Raw genomic sequence first — 13876 nt, 5'->3', positions numbered from 1 at the left:
CTCCTCTGTCTCATCTCTGTCTCACACACACTTATCCTGCTGCATGAAAACTAACACATGCACATCTTCAGATATTAATCTTAAATTTCATGTCATTCAAATCTAGATTTCCTCTCACTTTGAGTCACTTCTTTTAATTTGAGAGCTTATTTCACATCAGAGACAAACCCTGCCAGAGCATCAAAAAAGTTTTTGTTGCTCAAACTGATTTATTGTCTGATTACAGTAACTTCCAGATTAATGTCGGCATGGGAGCAGACATTCTATTTGACTTCAGACTAAAAGTAAAATCACTCATTTAATTTTGTTTCAGTGAGGTCTGCTATCTATCTTCAGGTGCAGCAGTGTCTATGTGCCAGAAAACACTTTCATATTGAATCAACGATTGAACACAAAACATCTATTTCTGTCTTTCATGGTCTAAACTAGACACAAGCACACGCGCACACACACACACACACACACACACACACACACACACACACACACACACACACAGTTGAAGACCTCTACTAGACCGTGGACCCTCTGCCTGCCCCTGTGGACACCACCTGTGTTGAGGAAGTTCATAAACTTTTATGATCTCTCCAGAGCCAGTCTCCTCGTAAAGTGCACAAAGGTCACAAAGCTGGCCTGCTAATTTACACCAAATGCACGACAATATTTTATATTTATATTGTGTTTTTTTTTTTTCTTTGCCTGAGAGATTTACACTTAAGTTTAAAAAAAAAGTGATCTTAAGTGTTGGTGTCAATAACAACCTGGTTTAAATTCCAGTGACAGAACAAAAGGTAAATATAAGGCACAATAAGCATGGTGTGTAAAAAGTGAGGAAAATTATTTTGTCTCCATTTAACAATAAAAAATGTTGCAGCTTATTTGAAGTTTCACACACATCGTGGTAAAGTGTAGAAACAGAAAAGTGTCTGCACAGGAGCTGACTTTTTGAAAAAAATGCTTGAGCAAAGTAAAACAAGAAAAATTTTACAACAAAAAAAACATTTGCAATAATTTCATTTAAGCAGGTCTGATATTTGTGTGAATAAATGCGCTAATAAATAAAAGTTCTGATCATGTTCTTAGAAAGATGTGGACTTGATACCAAAGGTGTGTAGCGTAAAGTATAAAGGTGCAATATTCAGTTAAAATGTTTTCTTCATTTTTCTCTTTTTAGTACTTCTGAAAAACATTTTCTTCTACCTGATGAATTAATTGCTTTTCATCAGGATTGCTGTTTGCATGAAAGGAGTCTATGTCTGACTACAACACAATTATAGATTGCATTTCAGTTGACTTTTTACGTTAAAACATGGTTTTTGCTGTGATATGTTGAACATATGCTGCAGGACTTCTCCATCCTGTTCACTACCAGGGTGGTGAGTGTGAAAGCTCAAGCGCACTTTCTGTTCAAATCTGAGCAACCAGTGCAGGAGGAGATGCTGGTGCAGAAACAAGAGCATCTCCAGCAGAAAAAAAGAAATCTCCCTCCACTGTGACAACATGCTGTTTCTGTTTGACACGATGACATGTTTAAAGAAAGACACTGATTCATTTGGGCAGAGGTAACCTGTAACCTGGATGAAACCAGATCACTAGGAGGTAAACACGCCTGTGTGCTGGTGTCCTGTGGCTCCACTCTGATTTGTCTTATGTTTATAAAATGTTTTAGTGAAAGCTCTTACCTGTCTTTTCTTTGATTTCACAGAGAACGCTGAAGAGTGCTGGTTTCATTCTGTGACAGTTCAGTCCATGTTTCCTGTTTCAGTATAAGACAAGATACAATACTGAAATAAATTCACTGAAAAATCACATGATAGATATTAGCAGGTATAGATAATTTAAGATATTAAATGCACTGTGTCATGTCATAAAATGTCCCAACAAACACGCTTCTTAAAGTCAACATTTACTGCCGAGCAATGTTTGCTGAGGGTTCAAATAATGATGAAAATATCTATGAATTTGGTTGGACAAATATGATTACTTCTTCATAAATCTGATACCCATTGAACATCAATTTTCAGCAACAGTTACAGTTTTAAAGCTGAAAAAAGATTTACTACAGGACATGTGTGCACAAACTTTTTGAACAAGGCAAGCTGGCACACAGGCAGTTTCTCTAAAATGCTCTCGTTCTCGCACTGACAACTTTCTCACGTGTTAAACACACCTCAGTGTAAGATTATCATTAAAGCCACTCCAGCCTATTGTTATGCATGGGGGACTTAAGTTAAGCGGGCCACATCTCAATAATGATGCGTTCAGCGTTTCAGGGAGGGGGGCCAAGTTAATAAAACATATAAATCAACCAACTTTGCTTGCGCCTCGTCCAGACTCTGATCAGTAATGGTCATGATTTGGTGCAGAATGTCACCAATGTCTTGTTTTCTTCCGTCTCCGTCCGTCCCATCGTGTCCATGTGGAGGCGGCAGTGCCATGCCTCCTTGTACCGAGTGGCCGGCCAGACTCACGCCGCCGATCGACTGCATGATCCGGGCTTGATCGTCCATATTAGCCGCTAAAGAGTCTGTGCACTGAGCCACACAAATTGAAAAACTCATATACGAAATGGGCTATAACATGTGCCGCAGGCAGGAATGATACACGGCTGTGGGATTCTTCGGCAACACAGCGCACACACGTTTCGATTCTCTATTTTGACAAAAAAAATACCTAGCAGTGGTGTCTACGCGTAAATCTTGTGTCCAAGTTCTCGCTGTCCTCTCGCTTTTTTACGCGCGGTCCAAAGTGCCAAAACGCGTGGATGTGTCAGTAGAAAAACACATAAATCTTCTTTCTTCTTTTGACACTTCTTTGTCAAAATTGCCGGTCCATCGTTCCCCTCGCGGATCCTCGTGCCAATCTGTCTTTTCTCTGGGATTTGACGGCTGCTAGAGACAGAAACGCTCCTGGTGATCTCTCATTTATTAGCGCTCTTCGTGGGATTCCCGGCGCATTTCCTCTCCAAAATAAAATGTCCAAATCCTCCTCGCGAAGCACCGGCAACAAAAAATATCCAATGTGGAAACGTGTAAACAAATACAAAAATCTTGCAGGTGTTGCCAACTATAAATGTGCAGAAATGATTCCCGCGACAACTGACAGTATTTAAAAAATACACAATCTGCGGCGTAAGGTGTCCAAATGTGACTATAAAAAATATGAAATGTAAAAAAAGTTGTGTTTAGAAAAAGAAGACGAAGAAATTAATGAGGACACAACGCTGTGTAAAGGCGATGCGCAAAAAAATATGTTGCCCTGCTGAAATTTATGAGCTCCAGCCTCTGCCTGTGTGTGTTTTATGTTGTTTGATGGCAGCGGTAGTGAGCGATTGACAGTGTGCCAATGCCACTCACTCAGTGCAGACGTGTCAGAGCAGGGAACAGGGATAGAAAAAAATAAAAAATACAAAATACGGAATGAAAATGCACGCTCCGCCCTGCAGAGGAGGGGTCTATATTCTTGTCACTTCTCGCCTGAACACCGAAAAACAAAATGTTAAGAGCTAGTACTTAGGATGGTGATTATAATGATGAAAGCACGGCACAGTCCCCTCTCTCTCTCTCGCAGCAGCAGCAGCAGCACGATATCCTCGTTTCCTCACGCGTGCACGTGCAGCTATGTGCATATTCTCTAGCAATAATAAAGATTTAGCCCTGCAACCACAGAGGCAAATACATAATGAGAGTTTTTATACAGTTTGATGTAGAACTGCATAGTCCCTTGTAAGCCCTGGTTCAAGCCAGGCAGGCAGTAGACATGTTTATATTATTGGAAAGTAAAGCTCGTCGACCAATCACAGCCCGGAGTGACGAAGACTGACGATCCGCGTGTCCTATTACTGGCAGATGCATGATGCTGAGAGCCCACCCACTCCATCCCTCCATCTTCACACCGCTTGTACAAAAAGATGGGAACTTCTGATTGGTCGTTGCCACGAGTGACATCCATTGCACAAGCAGGCGGCGCTGCTCCGTGCTCCTCCGCAGTTGCTATGGCAGCAGACAAGTTGTTGAGCTGGATGCAAGGCAGCAAATATACTGTGCACCTCTAAAACAAGCAAGTACAGCACGGGTTCATTAAAGAAATGTGAAAAATACGTATTTTTATTCATTTATATGACATTGTGTGAGAATCTAGGGGAAAGCAGAGAGGTGTTATACACAGGTTTGATTTTCCTGCGTTGGAGTTGAGCAGAGAGTCAGCCTGTCTGAAAAGCAGAACTTGGCAAAAAGGCCTTGAAGATGAAGTTTTCACAGAGGAGGTTTGATGTGTGATTAATGATTAATGAGCATGAAATAATTTTACAAAGTTCACATTTAATCTGCTGTTTTATGCCTGATTACTTAAAAATAATATTCTCAAGCATCTAAAATAAACATTGAGGATGTGATTTATTCCAAAAAATAGGCGTCAGAGAATCACAGTTACACAGAGTTAAGTGGTTTGAAATAACCCTCAGTGAGATCTCTTTTACATTATACTTAATGCTAAATATGTATTCAAGGATTCAAGGAAGAAAATTGTCATTCCAAAGCAAAACTACTCCGATCGTGGGTTATAAGTTTATAGAAATCTATAAACTCTTGAGTGCAAAACTTTATTTTTTTCTGTAAAATATACTAAATGATAGAAAAATACTTATCTAACAGAGAGAGAGAAGAAGCATAAAATTCATTATGAAGAAATATGACACGGTTAGATTTATTTCCCTGAAAATTCATGCTCTCTTTCCCCTCTTTCTATTTTCTGTTTTACCTGCAGTCTCATCACACTTTTTAGTTCCAAGTTCCAAGTTGTTATTTTCAACCAAACAGAGACACACCTCGTCCTCGTGGACCCCAGTGTACGCTGAGGATCCTGAACTGCAGGGGAAGAGATGTAACGTCAGTGTTTTTCACTTACTGATCAGGGGCGCTGCGGGAGATTTCGGCCTCTAAGAAAAAAATTATCACATTGGGCCCCGACACTCCACTACAACAAATGCTCTGACGTTTTAGGGCCCCTGTCAGTCATGGACCCTTAGAAGTGTCCTATCTTTCCTCCCATGCACTGCACCCTGTCAGTGATGGAAGTGAACACTCCATCAGTGGAAATGAAAAATCTCCATCTTCCTGAGTTCTTCATCTTACTGATGGTATTTTTAAGCTTGTTAATAATTGTTTTAGAAGATTAAAATGATTTGATGTCAGCATTATAAAATGCATAATAATGTTGTTGTTTGTCAGTGCTTGCTGATTTTTTTTTTTTACACACATTTTATCAACAAACAGACGGTTGTAGTTTTGTGTCACTGGCAGCCTGTTATCGTCTCCATGCTGTATTTAACCCATGGGTGCTTTGGGTTACTGATTGACTGCCCAACAGCTAAATACTAAATACTAAACACAGGTCCAGAAATTCAATAGGATTGTGAAGTCAGAGCAAAATGTGGAAAAGCATGTAACTCTGTGTTTGCAGTGTGACACTGAGATTAAGTGCCAGTAAAGCATCATCTCAATGATGGGGAGTTTCAGGTGTAATGGAAAATATGAGGTACAACACCAACAAAGTGCCATGAAAATTAACAGATCTTGAGATTCCTTCCTTATGCTATTTACTCCATGTTACAGTGTAGAGTTTTGCACACTGGCCGGAGGCAGCCTGAGCTGTACTGCAAATTCTGAAACAGCCCTAGTCCGTTGTCATGTCTGGATATAAAACATTTTTCTTTCGCATGTTTTTTTGTGTTTCTGGATTTGCATCTTTGATTCATTAGCAGATCGTTTGCAGATAATGCTGTGGTTTTTATTTTATTTTGTATGCATTTTTTTTCACTTGCAGCATGTTTCTGTTGTTGCAGTTTTGTTTTGTTTTTTTACTTTTGCGCATGTTTATGAAGTTGCATCGTTCCTGAACTTGCAGCACATTTCTCCTAGTGACGATTGTTTGAGCCGTTGCAGATGGGCTCGTCTTGTTTGCCATAGTAGTTCAACAGTGATGTTCTATACACAGTATTTTGTTCAACTTCTTTTAGATGTAGATTTTAGACTCTCAGATTCAACGTCACTTCCATAATGACACATATGATGCATCTTCGTGAGGCGATACTGAGTGATTGAAAAGAAATTCAAACTTCTGTGGGCAACTTTTACCCACAGAAGTTAAACTGAAGTCATGAGTCAGTCCCTCTGAACAACACAACCGTTCAACCATTCAGTAGTCATCTTTAATGATCAGAGGGATAAAATCACCCTGCTGTGATTTGTCTCATCATTAGTTTTAATAGGAACTATATGAGAACAAATCAAAGATGTCAAAAAAATAAATCAGAAACAATGGCATGTTTGGTTTAAATTAAGATAGTCTTAAATATTTTCTTGTAAATTCTGCTTCATATAAAAAACAAGGTTTTAGTATTTTGCTCAAAGTCAGTTATAAGACATCGCTGATGTTCAAAGTTTGCTCGACTTCATTTGTGCAGAAACCCAAAGTTAAAAATCTTGACATCACGACTTTTCCATCTGTGGTAAAACCTGTCTTTAGCATCCTGTGTGTGTTCTGCTCGTTCATTTGACCTTGATGTCTGGGAGCAGCACACATTTGAGTTTAGCGACTGGGAGTCCCAGGACTACTGCATTTATCACTGAAATACTGAGCTGTCAAGTCACACTGCATACCTGTCAGCCAGGGCTCAAAGGTACAGCTCGGGCTCCTCTCCTCTGTTGCAGTGCATGATTCTTCATTGCATTGCATAGCAGAGCCTATTCACCGCTGTTTTCAGCCATATGTCAACATAATTCATTTCCACATGTGACAGCTCCTTACAGTCAGACACTGTGGCGCTACGAGTTCACAAAACCTTGTTTACGTCACCACCAAGATGTGCTGCTCACTATTTTCTGTGTGCTTCACTTAAAAAACAATATTCCTGTTAAAAAACGTCCTGTAAAAGCTGCAGGTCAGTCTCTTTGAAGAGGGAATAAATTACATGTAACTTGACAAGTTGTTTCTGCATGCTCTGTACATTAGGTTAAATAAAATGACAATATTTTTACAAATGAGCCGAGCCAGGCATAGGAATTAGCACCTACGTGTGCAGAGACAACACTTTGTCATCATGTTTCTCGTTGTGACATCTGAAAAGACCCACAGGTGCTGTAGAAAGTGACTGTGTTGTCATATTTCATTTAGGCATCCTTCTGCAAAGCTGTAATTGCCTAATTAGCTTGTTAATTAGCAGATTAGCATTTACTGATAGAGTGGCTTGCACTGTTGTGATGAGAGTAATACAGATTAAGTGAGAAGTTATGGGTGCATGATTTCACAATTTTGCTGTCCACAAAAGGGTCACAAATCATTCAAAGATTTGTGAAGTCACTGCGTGTTTTACATCTGGAGAGGGGGCTCGTCTTTTACTTGGAGCTTCCTTCCATCAGAGTTGGTGTTGAAGGCGATGATGGCAGCCTGTCACGCAGCAGCGAGAGAGCTCCTGGTTTGAGTGTCGCCTGCTTGGTCCCCTGGTGCTCGGGGAGATTGGAGGAAATGACCGTGCAGACAGTGCCAGAGACATTACTAACCCAATTATGAACAGTCTTTCATTTGCTTTGGATACTTGGTTGTATTTATTTGTTACTGGCATGCGTTCACTTTATCATCATTACTGATGTGCATGAGACAGCAGAAAAAATTTGCATGAATATTTGTTGAATCTGCTCCTTTTTTTTCTATAGTTCAACAATATGCATGTGTTGGCGCCAAAACCATCCTGGTGTGTATTTCAAGACCAATAGATCAATTTTGTTTTGTTTAATTTCTGACAGTGATGCGAGAAAATTTTTATTTTTGAGTTTTCAAGAGAATCAGCACAGTGGACTTAAAATGTAGAGCATAAGTAAAAGTACTCATCATGCTTTCACTTGAAAGAAGCAATAAACTCGTAAAGCTGATAAGGAAAGAGCTAATTTTACTCAGCATTAATTTTATTGGTTTTACTCTTACTATAATCCAAGGACTGAATCAAGATCAGTGTACAAATATGCAATCGCATAGCTGCCCCATCACCCCCCACCCCTCACAAAACCTTCACCATTCCTCCCCCCTCAGGTCCAGACCTTTTTTTTCTTAGCAAGAGTGCCTAATACAGGACAATACATTGAAAACAGGGATTAAGTAAGAACAGTAGAGAGGATCGGAAGCAGTTGTTATTATAAAGAAAATTACAAAAAATAAAATATGGAGAGCTAATTTGGTGATGGAGCAGTTCTAATTAAGTAGCGGCTTCAAAATAAGCTGGACATGACTTGTCCTTATATGAATAAAAAAAGGTGTCTCCCAAACATTAGAATATCATTCCAACCTTTTTAAACTCTCCTGGTTTGCCTTCGATGTTATACTTTATCTTTTTGTTTGGTATGCTTGATGCTAACTCATTAGTCCATCCCGAAGACATTGTTTGTTGTTCCTCCTACAATTGCATGGCTATGCATGATTTGCCCACTGTAATGAGACCAATTCTAATTTAGTTTATTTTTTATTGATATTTAACTTAGATGTGGGCTGCATGGTAGTGCAGAGTTCCTGGTCCCATAGTCCAAAGACTTACTGGTTTGGTTGGTCAGACACTCTAAAATTGTCTGTAGGTGTGACTGTGAGTGCATCTGGTTGTCTGTCTATATGTTATCCCTGGGATAGGCTGGCGACCTGTCCAGGGTGTACACCGCTCCAACCTCCCCTGTGACCCTGAATGGGTTCAACAGTATTGATAATGGATGGATGAATATTAGATGTGTTGCTTATAAGAGTTAGTGTTGACACAGTGGGAATCATTGTAACAGTGATGTCAGTAAGTATATAGTATACAAGTCCAGTATGAATCTATAAGAGAGCAGGCCCAAAACTATCAGTGTTCCTTACTGTTGCTGTCTTACACCTTAGACAGGACCAGGATTATTCAGGCTTTATTCTGCTTATATTCTGTGGATGAGTTTGCATTGTGTTATTTCAATGTCTTGCAACAAAGGAAGAATACTGACTACCAATACAAAGAACTTCTCATTCCTTTTCTGTGAGGTTACACTCCAGGTCCTCTTCCCACTTACTTTTCACTCCAAGTCCTTTCCATATGAGCAAAATTTGAGACCAAATGCAAGATATGAACCCTTTTGTTCCCCAAGTTTATCTAAAGGCAACTCCTCAAATGATTGTAGCTTCTTATTTTGTTCAGTCACAATAAAATGTCTAAGCTGGAGGTGTTTGAAAAAAGTGTATGAGACAGCCTATAATAAGAAGAGAGCTCTTCAAAACTCAGGAAGGTACTATCTTTAAATATATTCCTAAAGGTTTTGATATCTATGTTTGCCACCGGCTGTGCCTCAGTGGTAGAGTGGGTTGTCACTCAATCCTAAGGTTGGTGGTGATCTCAGCTCCTTCTGCCACATTTTGAAGTGTCCGTAAGCAAGACACTGAGCTGAAAATTACTTCCAGCGACAAAGTCAGCGTTGTGAAAATTAGTATGAATTGTTAATACTGATGATCACCTACGTACTATAGCATCCTCTGACATCCGTGTATGAATATGGTGTGAATGGGTGAAGGTGACCAGTATGGAAAAAGCACTAAGACTGGAAAAGGCTGTATAAGTGAAAGTCTGTTTATCATTTACCCTCATTTTGTGATGCTGTCCCAGGCAGTGCTGGATTTATGTGGAAGGGAGACTCAGGATTTGACTGAATACAACCTGTGTTGTTGCCAGATTCTCATACTTTTTGTTGTATTTAAAACAGTAATCCACAGAGAAATAAGGAGTACAGCTGATAGATTTAAAGTAAAAAGCAGCTGAAACAATAGAGTACAAGTACCTTAAAATGAAGCTTCAGTACAGTATTTTCACAGCCCTCCACAGGTTGCACACGCTGCTTGAAAGGTAGATAACGATGTAGGAAATATTGCATCTGCTAATGAGTGCTGTTAACTCCCCTTGTGGTGATTAAATCATTTCAAGTGTTAGTGTGGGAGGGAAACTAATAAACTGTTAAGATTGTTTAATGCACAATTAGAGAGTTGATACGTCTCCAGGATGTTTGTGGGACAGGAGTGAGTCTAGCCAGTGACTTTGAAGATTTTTATCATTATATTATTATTGTAACTTTGTTTTGTTGGTCTGGATAAGCTGGAAAAAATGTTTCACAAGCAATAACCGAACAGAGTGGTCTTCTTTTCTGGGGCTGGTGCCATCTAAATGTCCTTTCACTTCACCTTCTGTAACCTCAGCTTCTCCACTGCGCACTACATCCATGTGTATAAATGAAAATCAGGATTTTCCTCACAAACTTGACCTTTTGACAAAGTTCTAATCCCCAGAGTGAGAAGTATCATATCTAAAGGAATCTGTTTCTTAAAGAAGTCAAGACAGATGTGAGAGACCAGGAGCAGGCAGTAATCGGGGGGGGACGGGGGGGCGAGGTACACAGCTACACTGCTCACCACGATCAATCATACTCTACTTGTCCTCCCTCGACTCTCCCGCTGTTACTGTCTCCACTGAATGCACTTCTCTCTTTGCTTAAAATTATTACACAGGCCATAAACCCAGAGAGGTGAGTGTCCTGCTAATGTGGCTACATGTAGTGGTTGCAGTAACCTTTAAGATGGGCTGGCAGGTGGTGGTGGTGGCTTGGACACGGTCCATATACTGTGGTCAATACCAGAGACATGGATTGACTGGAGGAGGCATTTTAAGACCTTACATTTTAATTGTCATCCAAGCTGCAGCTACAATTGATCCTCAGTTGTGGAACAGAACTGGGCCTTGATGCAGGTCTTTAACTGCAAACTCATATTCATTTGAAAGACTTGTTTGACTTCCTGAAGGACAACAGGATGGAAAAGTTGCTGAAAAGGTACGTCTGGATTTTGCTGGTTGCCGTGCGGTTTAGTGCCTAAAATTAGGACTTGCTGAAGTAGAAATCTTCAGATAAAACTAAAAATTGTAATGGAAATCATATATTATGCAAATTGTTCAATTATATCTCTGAAAGTTACTGTCCTTTTAGCTTTAAAAATAAAACCTGGCCCAAGTGTGTGCCTGCTGGGATTCATCACTCCTCACCTTACTGCAGCAGGCTTCCACAACACAGACTTTAGACTTTATCTCATGTGCTTTATCTCCTTCATATATTTAATTGTAAAGATTTTAACATTAAATTTTACAACTTTTTTCCTCCCTTCAACATCAATTTGTCTGGTAATGAAGAGAAAATCTCAGAAGAGGTCAGGGTGTAGCGTGTCTAAATCACTGCGGCCAGACTGCCCTCAACTCAGCTCGAGTATTGACATTATGCCAGCTGTGACACCATAACTCAGCACACTGCGATGGTCATTTGATAAATGGTATCATAAATTGTTGACAAAACAATTTGTGATGTATTATGTTACCGATGGGTTGTACTGCTTATCAAATCAAGTAATCTGGCAGGGCTCTCCATTCATCAGCAAAAAAGCAAGCGCTGGCTGTAGATAGTGATGACTTTGTTGCTTTGTCGACATGCAGTTCAAATGTAGTGTTGTTGGAAGCAGAGAGAGCAGCTAGCAACAGGGTTTCATTATTTTTATGAGGCTCTTATGGAGGCAAAATGCCGCTATCTTTTTTCTCAATTGAGAGAAAGCATGTAGCATGAGCAGAGTACGGTGCATTGTTCAGAAATAGCCTGTCTTATCTAACAATGTCATTATAACAGAAATCCTTGGTGCATGGAAGAACAGAGGGGGAGCGCACAAAAATCACGCTTAAGATTAAAATCATTGAAACAATGGCAAAAAGAGGCACAAAGGAATTCTTCTGTGATCTGTACAATGTTTTCGACTTTGAAAAAGTACTATGTTCAAGTTTTGACAGCTTTCTCTCTTGCCAAGAGTTAGACATGTTTATCCGTACAACACCTTTCAACCACAAGGTAATGCAAAGGTCTCTTTATAGGACAAAAACCACATTAAGAAAAGACTGTAGCACAAGGCAACATTAAAAGAAAGAAACATTTCATGAAGTCTTTAAAGTGTAATATAAAGTAGAGTAAAACAATTTAAATAATAGAATGGAATACGACATGTAAAAGAAGGTCCAACATTTGAATCGATAAAAGGCAGTGGCAAACAGAAAAGTCTAAATCCCTTATTTGAACAAATTGGGGTGACTTTTTGGGAATATGCTGTGTATTAAAACAGAAAGTTGCTTAGTTTAGTTTTGACCCTTAGGACTTTGACCTGTCCCAAAACATTCAAGAGGACATGGAGTGCTCAGTGTGAAATAACGGCGTCTAAACCTACAAAAATCATAAGTGGAGTTTCCCAAGGCTCCGTGATTGGGCCTCATGTATTCAGTATCTTAACATGTATGTGCTACAATTAGCTCACAATAATGAGCTTTACATTTATTTAATTCAACAATTAGATTTATTTTAAATGGGCCAATGAATGTTTGTCAGTGTTTAGGTTATTTTTTGTTTTTGACGGGTGACTAAATTCCACAAATTGGGGACCTGCAGGAAACAGCCTGAGAATAAAGAGGTGACTATCAGCAGATCATCTGATGAGATCAAGTTATAAACACTTCTGTCAGCAAAATGTTAAGCCAGAAGTGGCAGAACTAAAGTTTTAAGTAAGTTGATGGTATCAAATTGGGTATTTTTCATGGAAATGGCATCATATAGTGCAATGCCTGGGATGTGTTACACCAGAAAAAGGGGAGGAATAATAACAAGAATGATTCAGCGGATGAATCATTGCTCAAAGATGACAGTGAAACATACTTTTAAAGCTGGAGTAGGACATGTTATTTTGATACATTTTTATCAATCACTAGCAAAAAGCAATGTATACATCGATAGGGAGTAATACACAAAGTGATCTAACACTGAGATGAGAAATCTCAGTTGTCTGTGTCAGCAGCTAGGCTGCAATAAGTTCGTCTAATCATTCATTCGCCACCGAGCGCAATGATTGGCTGACCGGCCGGATGACCTGTGACCTGCCGAAAACCACACCTACTGTTTACAGGAGTGCGCGTGACCTGACTGAGATCGTCATCAACAGGCTGTTCACTGCCGCAGAACACCTGATAAACATGTCAGAGAGAGAGAAACCAACGTTTTTAAACCAACTTCTGCCCTCAAGTTCTGCCGCTACGCAGTGCAAGAAGAGGAAGACTGTGATGGAAAAGGAGACGACTTAAAAACACTGGATGAAGATACAAACACAAGTCAATATTCGGGCTGCATTTCTGAGACAGCTGAAGGATTTGAAGGGTCTCTAAAGCGACGCCATGGTTACTGATTTTCTCCTGGACAGGTAATCATGTCATTTCATTTGTCTTTGTGTTCATGGTTTAGTTCATCTATGAGACAGCTAGCGATAACTTCGGCTAATGCTAGCGCCCGGCTAACGGCTTGTAGCTATGTTTATAGAGACCTGTATACAGTCTGTTAGCTGCTAGCTCTTCTGTTGCTCTTTATCAGACCTGTGTACAGTCTGTTAGCTGGTAGCTCTTCTGTTGCTCTGTATCAGCATGAATGGGATGTTGTATAAAGTCTACATGCTGTCTTGTCTGTGTTTTCGTAGCTACGAGAAGGAAACATCGACGTCCACACCGTGAAAAAAAGGGACGCAGAGGCTTGCGTGAGCTGGGGGGGATGCCCAAGAGGAGTACCAGGAGGCCGGATGATTCACGCCAACATGTTTACCTTCAACAGCCATTATTTTCATTTCTGTAATAAATACATTTTCTAGTAAAAGTAAATGTAAAACAACTCTTTGATATTGCAATTATTTGTTTATAATGTTGCATGTTACTTGATATGGATTTAATTATTTTGCAATTTGAAGAGAGAAGGCCAGTGTAAAT

At 39.7% G+C, this 13876-nt stretch overlaps 1 protein-coding gene across 7 annotated transcripts in view; it reads right to left on the bottom strand.

Annotated features, from left to right (window-relative positions):
* pbx3b (pre-B-cell leukemia homeobox 3b) overlaps positions 1-3879 on the bottom strand; it is a 60268-nt gene extending 56389 nt beyond the window's left edge. For 4 of the 7 annotated variants that reach the window (XM_034692516.1, XM_034692518.1, XM_034692521.1 and 1 more), the window contains exons 1-2: positions 2314-3878; positions 1683-1756 (exon numbers count right to left, since the gene is read on the bottom strand). In XM_034692516.1, coding sequence (XP_034548407.1) covers positions 1683-1756; positions 2314-2561 — 322 coding nt within the window. In that variant the 5' untranslated portion in view covers positions 2562-3878. Of the gene's footprint in view, positions 1-1682; positions 1763-2313 lie in introns of all 7 variants that reach the window. The other 3 variants (XM_034692515.1, XM_034692519.1, XM_034692520.1) reach the window with 2 other exon arrangements.
* Between the last annotated feature and the right edge of the window lie 9997 nt (positions 3880-13876).

This window comes from Notolabrus celidotus, chromosome 9 (genome assembly GCF_009762535.1).
Source record: "Notolabrus celidotus isolate fNotCel1 chromosome 9, fNotCel1.pri, whole genome shotgun sequence".
Taxonomy (NCBI): Eukaryota; Metazoa; Chordata; class Actinopteri; order Labriformes; family Labridae; genus Notolabrus; species Notolabrus celidotus.
The sequence above is the reverse complement of the archived record's forward strand: the minus strand, read 5'-3'. Positions and strand labels throughout refer to the sequence as shown.